Source organism: Pelophylax lessonae (assembly GCF_965119305.1).
Source record: "Pelophylax lessonae genome assembly, chromosome: 3".
Lineage (NCBI taxonomy): Eukaryota > Metazoa > Chordata > Amphibia > Anura > Ranidae > Pelophylax > Pelophylax lessonae.
Window position 1 is genome coordinate 638,243,806 of NC_138770.1, and position 11,373 is coordinate 638,255,178.

Consider the following 11,373-nt stretch of genomic DNA (forward strand, 5'->3'; position numbering starts at 1 on the left):
TGATTGGCACAGCTGCACCAGATTTTGCACTCTCCAGTTTTAGTAAATCAGCCCTGTTGTCTTCCATTTGATATTACAAGTACTTATATAGTGCCGTCAATTTACGCAGCCCATTACATATTTGTTATACATTCACATCAGTCCATGCCCTCATGGAACTTACAATCTAAGATCCCTAACACACATTCATACATATACTAGGGTCAGTTTAGACAGGATCCAATTAACCTACCAGCAGTGTTGGGGTAGTTACTCAAAAATGTAACTAGTTACTAGTTAGTTCTGTGAAATTGTAACGAGATTACGTTAGTTACTGCATTTGAAAAGTAACTTCACTACTTATTACTTTACTTTCCTCTTTCTTAATTGGCCATGTAGAAGAAGATACATGACACTCTTTCTGCATAGAGTTTATTGTATAAACACAGGCTTTGATAAACATGAGAACAAAACCTGAAAAAACAGAATAAAACATAAAGTGCAACAAAAAGTCTTAAACTTCATCCCTCTCTATTCTTCGAAATAACGATTGTATCGCACGGCTTGGGTAACGCAGGAAAGCGCATTCCTATAGTCTAGTAAAGTAGTGTAGTTACCTCCTATAGCCTAGTAAAGTAGTGTAGTTACCTCCTATAGCCTAGTAAAGTAGTGTAGTTACTTCCTATAGCCTAGTAAAGTAGTGTAGTTACCTCCTATAGCCTAGTAAAGTAGTGTAGTTACCTCCTATAGCCTAGTAAAGTAGTGTAGTTATCTCCTATAGCCTAGTAAAGTAGTGTAGTTATCTCCTATAGCCTAGTAAAGTAGTGTAGTTACTTCCTATAGCCTAGTAAAGTAGTGTAGTTACTTCCTATAGCCTAGTAAAGTAGTGTACTTACCTCCTATAGCCTAGTAAAGTAGTGTAGTTATCTCCTATAGCCTAGTAAAGTAGTGTAGTTACTTCCTATAGCCTAGTAAAGTAGTGTAGTTACTTCCTATAGCCTAGTAAAGTAGTGTAGTTACTTCCTATAGCCTAGTAAAGTAGTGTAGTTACTTCCTATAGCCTAGTAAAGTAGTGTAGTTACTTCCTATAGCATAGTAAAGTAGTGTAGTTACCTCCTATAGTCTAGTAAAGTAGTGTAGTTACTTCCTATAGCCTAGTAAAGTAGTGTAGTTACTTCCTATAGCCTAGTAAAGTAGTGTAGTTACCTCCCATAGCCTAGTAAAGTAGTGTACTTACCTCCTATAGCCTAGTAAAGTAGTGTAGTTACCAATATTAATATTGTAACTAGTTACATTACTTAGTTACCAAAAAAAGTAATGTAGTTACTGTAATCCGTTACTTTGTAACTCGTTACCCCCAACACTGCCTACCAGCATGTCTTTGGAGTTTGTGAGGAAACCAAAGTACTCGGAGGAAACCCACAAAAGCAGAGAAAGCATGCAAACTCCGCGCAGGTAGTGCTGTGGTTGGAATTTATTCCAAAGACCCCAGTGTAGCTAGGCAGAAACTGATATTTCATATGGTTTTAAATATCTGTTTTCTATCAAAGTGCATATTATCTATGCAGGCGTTCGAATAGAGAGTACCACCTTTGACTTTCTTTGTCTGCAGTTCAAACGCACATCAATAGAACAGTTTGCATCTGAAGAAACGCAAAGCAGGTCAACCAGTTCCCCTCTGGATCAATTTTTCACTTTCCAGACATGTTAAAATCTGAATTTTTGGCTGTAAAATGACTTACAAATCCCGAGAACATTATATATTTTCTGAAAGGAGAGACCTTTTCGAATAAAAAGAGTTTCAACTGTTTACATCACGCAATAGTTGCACAATTGTTGATCGTATCTGTATTTCCAGTAAAAAATACACTAAAATGACTTAATACCCAACTGCTTGTACAAAATAAAAGATGAGGTAGTGTCAGGTAAATAGATACCAAACATCTGCGACAGTGTGACCAATCATCAAAGCCTTACTATAAATGACAATGCATTTTTGTATTCATATGCGTGTGCACAAGGGTGATGGGGGTGCTTTTACATTTCATTATTTTTATTAATTTTAGTATGTTTATGTTTTTATACACTTTAGTTTTTTTTTTCACTTAACTTTATTGCTATCACATGGGGCTAACAAGCCAGAGATTCCAGGAGGAGGAGGCTGGAGGAGTGTTATCTTGATTGACACGCAGATACTGCTTGCCAGTAAAGCTGGCCAGAGATGGATGGAAATTTTGGCTGGTTCAGCAGGGATTGGCTTAATTTTGTTCCATCTATTGCTGGTCCTGTTCGAGAGCAGTTGATTTACTGATCGACTGCGAACAAACAGGTTTGTTGGAAAATGTTAGTTTGATAAGTGTCTCCTCCACTGCCAGAATACAATGACACATTGGGGAGGACTCCCCCATTTGCCTCCATTGTCTGGATGGGGGAATCGGTTCAGTTTTTTTCCCTTGCCAGCTTAAAGTGGTTCTAAAGACTGAAGGTAAAAACCTTCTGTATGCAACTCCCCCAGCAGCCCCTCCCTAATAATTACCTGAGCCTGATCACAAGCCTGATCCAGTGTTGTGCATGAGAGCAGCTGCACTCCTGGGTCTCTGCCTCCTGATTGGCTGGCCATTGGCTCCTGTTGCTGTCAATCACAGCTCACAGCCAGTAAGGAGGGAGCGGAGGGCAGGCCCAAGCCCTGTTCTGTGTGTCTTATGAACACACAGAGCGGGGCTCAGGACTGATCACACATGAGAGCCCCCACAGCAAGTGGCTTGCAATGGGAGCACTCGGAGGAGAGGAGGAGCCAGGAGCACCATGGGGGATCAGAGAAGAGGAGGATCGGGGCTACTCTGTGCAAAACTATTACACAGAGCAGGTAAGTATGACATGTTTGTTATTTAAAAAAAATAAATAAATAAATACATTTTAATATCACTGTAAAGTAATTGTAAGCAATCACCTTGTAAAACAACCCTTCCGGTTTAAAATAGAAATGAAAGGCAAAACATTTGTGTATAGATATACAGTAAAAAAAAAAAAAAAAAACATTGATTACATTCCCACTGTTCTCAGCTGCATAAGAGCTGGGGGAGTAGAAGCAACATTACACTGAACTTCCCAGTGAAAGGCTGTATGGGGGTGGGGTGGGGTTTTAGGACAAGTCCTAATATTAGAGGAGAACAGGCTGAGTTTCCAGCACAGCTAGAGAACTGACCACAATGTCTTCTCATGCTTAGTGTGATCAGTTTTTAATAGGAAAGCAGAGGATTTCACATAAAGGAAGCAATAGAAAGAGAACAGGATACGTTCTCATACAAGTACATGGTACATCAGGCACATATCAGGAATATGAAATGTTGGGGTAACAAACGCTTTGACTCTCCTAATTCAGTACTTATCTCCTTACATACAGTAGATGCACACAGGAAAGTCCTACTTTGAGTCCATTCAAGTTCTTTTTTTAACTGATGCCCTGATGAAGGGGGGGGTTCTTTCTGCCCCTGAAACACTTTGGCTGTTTTTTTAGTGTAAAAAAGTTTGGACTCTCTTTTGGTTTGCCGCTCCTTCTATTTGTGCATGTTTTATTCTAGAGGAGGTGGACATGTCATTCTTGCCGAGATGAGAATCAAATATTAACCACTTCCTGCCCGCCATATATAGCAGAATGACGGCCGCACAGTGGTTAAGTTATTCTGACTGGGTGTCATATGATGTCCAGCAAGATAAGCCGCTCGCGAGCACCTGCGAGGGCACGCAGAGCGGCGATCGGTGGTGTGGTGTGCCATTCTGACACACCGCAGCTCCAATCCCGGTAAAGAGCCTATGACGTATGTTCTTTACCATGTGATCAGCTGTGACCAATCAGAGCTGGTCACATCGTAACGAGGAAGTGCCGTTTATTGGCTTTCCTCCATTCGCGCTGACAAGGCACGAGTAGAGGAGAGCCGATCGGGGGCCCTTCTGACGGGGGGGCAGGGGGGGTCTGCTCTGATAATCAGTGCATTGATTATTTGTGCAGACCCATCAGGGATGCGCACTGGAGCCCACCAGGGATGCCAACCCAGGCCACCAGGGAAACCAATCAGTGTTAATTAAAGATGCCAATCAGTGCCTATTAGGGATTCCAATCAGTGCCCATTAGTAATGCCTGTCAGTGCCTCCTCATCAGTGCTGCCTATTAGGGCCATCTATCAGTGTCCATTAGTGGCGCTCATCAGTTCCCATCATTGCCCATCAGTGCAACCCATCAGTGCTGCCTATCAGTGCCCATCAGTACCACCTATAAGTGCCCATCAGTGCCACAAACAGTGCCCATTAGTACTGTCTATGAGTGCCCATCAGTGCCGCCTTTCAGTGCCCATCAATGTTGCATATCGGTGCCACCTATCAGTGCCCATCAGTGCTGCATATCAGTGCCCATCAGTGTTACATATTAGTGCCTCATCATCAGTGCCTATCAGTGCCACCTCATCAGTGCCTATCAGTGCCACCTCATCAGTGACTATCAGTGCCGCCTCATCAGTACCGCACAGTGCAGCCTAATCAGTGCTTGTCAGTGCAGGAGAAAACGTACTTATTTAAAAAAAAATTAACATAAACAAAGAAAAACTTTTTTTTTGTTCAAAATTTTCGGTCTTTTTTTTATTTGTTTAGCAAAAAAGAAAAAAGCCAGAGGTGATCAAATACCACCAAAAGAAAGCTCTATTCGTAGGAAAAAAAATGATAAAAAATTTGAATCTAATTCATCCCAAAGGTGTTCTATCGGGTTGAGGTTAGGACTCTGTGCAGGTCAGTGAAGTTCCTCCACTCCAAACTCACTCACCCATGTCTTTATGGACCTTGTTTGTGCACTGGTGTGCAGTCATGTTGGAACAGGAAGGGGCCATCCCCAAACTGTTCCCACAAAGTTGGGAGCATGAAATTGTCCAAAATGTCTTGGTATACCGATGTCTTAGGAGTTCCCTTCACTTGAACTAAGGGGCCAAGCCCAACCCTGAAAAACAACCCCACACTATAATCCCTCCTCCATCAAATGATTTGGACCAGTGCACAAAGCAAGATCCATAAAGACATAAATGAGCAAGTTTGGGGTGGAGGAACTTGACTGCCTGCACAGAGTCCTGACCTCAACCCGATAGAACACCTTTGGGATGAACTAGAGCAGAGACTGCGAGCCAGGCCTTCTTGTCCAACATCAGTGCCTGACCTCTCAAATGCACTCCTGGAAGAATGGTCAAACATTCCCATAGACACACTCCTAAACCTTGTGGACAGCCTTCCCAGAAGAGTTGAAGCTGTTATAGATGCAAAGGGTGGGCCAACTCAATATTGAACCCTGTGGACTAAGACTGGGATGCCATTAAAGTTCCTGTGCGTGTAAAGGCAGGCGTCCCAATACTTTTGGCAATATAGTGTTTCGAGAATGAAATGAAATTTTATGTTTTGTCTTGATATATCCTTTAAGTGGTCATCGACCAAGATCTAAGCCAAGTTTCTCTACCCCGTGTCGTGTCCCACTTGGCATCTCATCAGGTACATGTATAGTATCAGAGAAATAATTCACATATAAAAAATCAGTAACCATATTGCTGTTTTCCACATGAGCCTCCTTCAGAAACCTTGTGTATGAGTCATTACAGTCTTCCCTAGACCCTACCTGCTGCTATGTGCCACCTGCAGTGAGGGCAAGTCCCACCTGTGACACACATCCCACACTTTGGGATCCCCTGCTCTAGCCAAACATGGCTGATGGCATAGAATAAAAGACTACAACTGACCGGAGAGCAATTACAGATCATTTCTTTACTGATAGGGGAGAAATTGTCCGTGCATACTTGTGAACATTGGTTCATAGTACTTTTGCAATATTTTACCTGTCTTATCGTGCCAGTTTCTGTTTACCATTTGTGAGCGTGAAACATTATTAGGAAATAGACTGGAAATCTCATTGCTGGCATCTTCACGTGTATTTAATGCCAGCTCCTCTGGATAATTAAATGATTATTGAAGTTTCACAATTTCCTCAGCCTGTAATGGCTCCAAGAGTCTAGAATGTCAATCACAACATGTATGCAGTGAGGGAGTCATGCAAATTGTCAAGCTGCCATGCTGCTGCAGTCACAACTTCCCTTTCCAACACAGGAGGACAGAAATGCACTTTGGTTCTGTGGACTGACACCACATGCATTTTTGTGGACTGAAATAATGTGATGTCAGCCCTGACCTGTTATCATTTTTAAAATGACAAAATACATTCCATACATAAATATGGCCTGGTCAGGAGGGGGGTAAAATCTTCCGGTCTTAAAGTGGTTAAAAATACGTTCATTGAGAATTTTTTTGTCAAAGACATGTAGCTAAATACATTTTGGTCTAAATATATGACAAAAATTGAATATATTGGATATTTTTATACTGTCAAAGTAGAAAATGTAAATTTTTCGCAAAATTTTCGCTCTTTTTTTATTAATATTGCAAAAAATAAAAAGCGCAGAGGTGATCAAATACCACCAGAAGAAAGCTCTGTTTGTGGGAAAAAAAAGGACATACATTTAGTTTGGGTACAGCACTTCATGACCGCGCAATTGTCAGTTAAATTCGCGCAGTGCCAAGTTGAAAAAAGTGGCCTGGTCATTAAGCAGCCAAATTCTCTGGTCTTAAAATGGTAATAAACTCAAAAATGAGTGGAACCCCGCTTTAAATGTTCAATTAGAAAAAAAATAACAACAAACACATTATACTTCTGCTCTGTGCAGTGCAGTAGCTGCTGGTGCTCAATATTTTTGGGGAGGGGCCAGCAAATCTGGCCCCCTGACTCACACTACTGCCCCTCCCATGGGAGACGGATGGGAAGGCGGTAATCAGTGGTCTTACCTTAGGAGGCTGATGAGGAGGTGGTGCTAGATCTGGGGTAGGGCTCCTGGAAACCTAAAGAGGCTGTTGCTGCCCCTCCGCCCCTCCACTTGCTGCTCCTCGATCCAGCTTGCCGAAGGAAGAGCCGGGGCCATTGCTTCTCCTCCTGGCTAAAAAAGAAGTGGGTCTTGAGACCCGATTGGCTGGGGGTCCTAAGACTTCCTGGCCAATCAGTTCTCAGGACCAGCTTCCTGATTGGTCGGCGGGAGAAGCAGGATGATATTTTTGAATATTAATTCAGTAATATCACACAACTGGATGGGCTCAGGGCACAGTGCCCTGCATGTAGATTAGGGGCCGGGCGCATGGAGTAGGGGGCCCCTGTGCCTCTGATGGAGCAACCACTCCTGGTGCAGTGGTTTTGCACAAAGCAGCCCTGATCCTCCTCTTTTCTGATCCCTGGCTGGCACTCTTTTCTCATCCTCTTCAGCCAGTGCCCCCAATAGCATACCGCTTGCCCTGGGGGCACTGGTGCATGCTCGCTCTCCCTGCTCTATGCGTCCCTAAGACACACAGAGCCACAGCTCGGCCCCTCCCGCCGCTCTCTCCTTTTTGGCTCACTGGCTGTGATTGACAGTAGCAGAAGCCAATGGCTCCTGCTGCTGTCTCAGCCAATGAGGAATGAGAAACCGGGGAGAAGCTCAGCTCTCCTGCACATCCTCAGCTCAGGTGAGTATAAGAGGGTGCTGGGGGGGCCGCTGCACACAGAGGGTTATTACCTTCATGCAAAGAACGCATGAAGGTAAAAAACCTTGAATCTTTAAAACCACTTTAATTAAAAAAAGTTAGAAGCTGATTGGTTATTGTGCAAAACAGCACCAGATTCTGTGCTCCAGTTTTAGTAAAACTCCCCCAATGTTTGGTGATCCATTATGAGAACAGAGAGGTTTCATTGATATAACCCAGGAAATGTGCAAAGGACCGCTCTGAGTTTCTGACATGATTAAGAGGTATTTTTTCACTTATAGAGCACAAAACATTTTTACTAGTATATTTACCAGATCCAAAAGAAACAAATGAGAGAGGTACATTGATAAGGTTTACATACACTTTATAAGTTCCACGATTTAACCACCTAAATTGGGTATCAGGACAATATCCCCCCGGACAATATCCCCCCGGACAATATCCCCCCGGAAAACATCCCCCTGGACAACATGCCCCCGGGCAATATCCCCCGGGACATAGGGTTAGGGTTAGAGGGTTAGGGTTAGAGGGGGGATATTGTCTAGGGGATGTTGTCCCGGGTGGATATTGTCCGGGGGGAATTTTGTCCCGGGGGATGTTGTCCAGGGGGGATATTGTCCGGGAGATATTGTCCGGGGGATATTGCCCGGGGGGATATTGCCTGGGGGGATATTGCCCGGGGGGATATTGTCCGGGGAGATATTGTCCGGGGGGATATTGTCCGGGGGGATATTGTCCGGGGGGATATTGTCCAGGGGGATATTGTCCTAGAATCCCTAAATTGTTGTAATCAAAAATGTTAATATAATTCCTCATCTTTCCACATTTGTATTCACAATAACAAGGCATGAAAATGAACTTTATGTAGTGAAAATGAGAGCCTTTCACAAATGTAGAATTAAAAGACTCTGTTTGATCAGCTTGCTTCCAGAACTCATCCCTCTCTCTTTTTCTGCTTTCCACTTTCAGGGGTGCAGGAGAAGATTGGCCACTTTGTGTACCTTGGCGTGAAGGCTGTCTGGATTGCCCCATTCTTCAATTCAACGCTTAAAGACTATCGTTATGCTGTGGAAGACTTCCGCCAGGTTGACTCAAGTTTCGGAACTATGGAGGATTTTGAGAACCTGCTTTCTGCTCTGCATGATAAAGGTGAGCCGGTATATGTAAAAAATCCAGTGAAGTAGTTATATAGATGTCTCTGTCCGTTGGGTTGATTTGTTACCACTTTCTGTCCCTGAGACAAAGAGAAATCTGTCTACACTGGGGAGAAATTAAACAGGTGTTCCCACTGGAAGATTTCCCCTTGCCCCCTGTTTCTGTGACAGTTCTATCATTTTGGAATTTTCATTCCATTCTGTATAGTCACCAGGACAAAAAGACAAGGTGAATCTTCCATCAGAGACACACGGGGGTTGATTAAAGCCCCGTACACACGTACCGATTGTCGGCCGCAAATTTTCGGCCGCCGAACGATCGGCCGATTGTCGGCTTGTTAGTATGAAGCTTCCGACAGCCGACAGCGCATTTTCGGCCGAACAGAATCTGTCCTGCAGGCATTAAAATTTTTGTACGCCGACAACAGAACGGCCGATTGTGCGTCAGTCAGTACAGATTTCGGCGGACAATCAGCAGATTTGCAAGACTGGGCATGCTCAGAGAAGAAAAAAGACACGGAAAGTTAACCATCACATGACATCGCTTCTGCAGTCGGCTGTTGTTGGCCGACAAAATTCGTGTGCAGTCTTTTGCACTTTTTAGCGGACAGGACATCCCTGGACAAAAGACGGCCGATCGGTACGTGTGTACGGGGCTTTACTCAAACTGGAGACTGCAAAATCTGGTGCAGCTCTGCATAGAAACCAATCAGCTTCCAGGTTTTATTGTCAAAGCTGAAGTTAGAAGCTGGTTAGCTACCATGCACAGCTGCACCAGGTTTTGCCCTCTCCAATTTTAACCACTTAAGCCCCGGACGATTTTACCCCCTTCCTGACCAGGGCCTATTTTGCGATTCGGCACTGCATGACTTTAATGGACAATTGCACGGTCGTGCGACGCTGTACCCAAATGAAATTGATGTCCTTTTTTTTCCCCACAAACAGAGCTTTCTTTTGGTGGTATTTGATCACCTGTGCGATTTTTTGATCATGCGCTATAAACAAAAAAGAGCGACAATTTTGCAAAAATAACAATATTTTTCACATTTTTTTATATGAAATCCCCCCCCCCCAAAAAAAATGTAAAATCAAAATTTTTTAACATTTTAGGCCAAGTTCTGCTACATATGTTTGGTAAAAAAAATTGCAAAAAGCGTATTTTGATTGGTTTGTGCAAAAGTTATTGCGTTTACTAACTAAGGGAAAGGTTTTTGTCATTTTTATTGTTTTTTTTTAACGAGTAATGGTGGCGATCTGCAATTTTTTTTTGCGGGACTGCGACATTACGGCGGACAGATCGGACCCTTGACTGACATTTTTGACACTTTTGGGGGTACCAGTGACATTACTACAGTAATCAACGCTATACATATGCACTGTTACTGTAAAAATGACACTGGCAGTGAAGGGGTTAACTTTATTGGAGAAGGAGGGGTTAAGTGTGTCCCTAGGGGCGTGCTTCTAACTGTGATTGGATGTGGCTTTTCATGTAACAGCAGAGATCTACGGTCCAACATAGCAGGACCATATGATCTCTGCTGTTACACAGGGGAGAATGACAGGCGGCTTTGTGTACACTAGCCGCCTGCCTTTCTCCCGGTGTGACCGACGATCGCGAGTGAGCGGCAGACATCGGGTCATCGGGACATCCGCGCGGGGGGGTCCGTGAGAGAGCGGGAGCGCGCCCCCGCTCCCTAGAGCTTCACAGGCTAGCGACGTAGATCTACGTCGCTTTGCCTGTGAGGGGCTGACTGTCGACGTAAATAGTCGTTAGGCAGTCGGCAAGTGGTTAATAAATCAACTCCACAGTAAGAAAACTTGATAAGTTCCTTAACATTTCCCCAAAATATTCAAAATTTATTTAAAACGTTGGGGATGTATATATACTTGAAAAAAAAATTGTCAGTTTGTCCATTTCCTAGACTCAGCTGCCAATCTTCAGGGTTGAACACTGTCACATGACGGAGGGAGCCAGGTCAATATCCCTATATTGGCTGAAAAGCTGAGCTTACGCAGGGTTTAGACTCAGTGTTCCTGCAGGTGGCTGGAGAGAAGATGGGGGTATGTGGGGAAAGTATCAATGATGAGGAGCATGCGCTTGAGAACCTGATATCTTGTTCTGGATAAGCAAAGTGAAATTGTGACCTTAACTCACTTTTTTTACTTACAGTACTCATATTTTACTTCTCCTCCCTTCTTTTCATCAGCCCACTGCCTGCTCTTTAAACTTTTTTTACCTAGGTGAGAATTATATCCCTCCCTGCCTGAAGCCTTCTGAGAAGCCCATGTCACATATCCCAGAAGGTTTTGGGGCCATGTAGAACATGCAGAGTGTCATCAGAGGGTCAGCTGCTAGGACTTGGAGGAGAAACCTGGCCTCAGCAGACCACTGCTTGCACTTCCACCTTTCTCACCTAGGTGAGAATTATATCCCTCCCTGCCTGAAGCCTTCTGAGATACCCATGTCCAGGGCTTTTTTTCAGCGGGAACGCGGAGGAACGCAGTTCCGGCACCTCCAGTCTGAATGTAATGGAAAGGGATGCTGGGGTAAATCTATTTTTGCATGGCTGATATTGTTGCTGAGGGGGGGGGGGGGGCTTATGTTGCTGGTGGGACCAGTTGTTGATGGAAGCGATCTACTGTTGAGGGA

The 11,373-nt window shown here is 43.9% G+C and overlaps 1 protein-coding gene across 1 annotated transcript in view; it reads left to right on the plus strand.

The window, feature by feature from the left end:
- Positions 1-11,373, plus strand: part of SLC3A1 (solute carrier family 3 member 1) — a 48,561-nt gene that overhangs the window by 767 nt on the left and 36,421 nt on the right. The window contains exon 2 of the mRNA XM_082252361.1: positions 8,539-8,718. Coding sequence (XP_082108487.1) covers positions 8,539-8,718 — 180 coding nt within the window. The remainder of the gene's footprint in view (positions 1-8,538; positions 8,719-11,373) is intronic.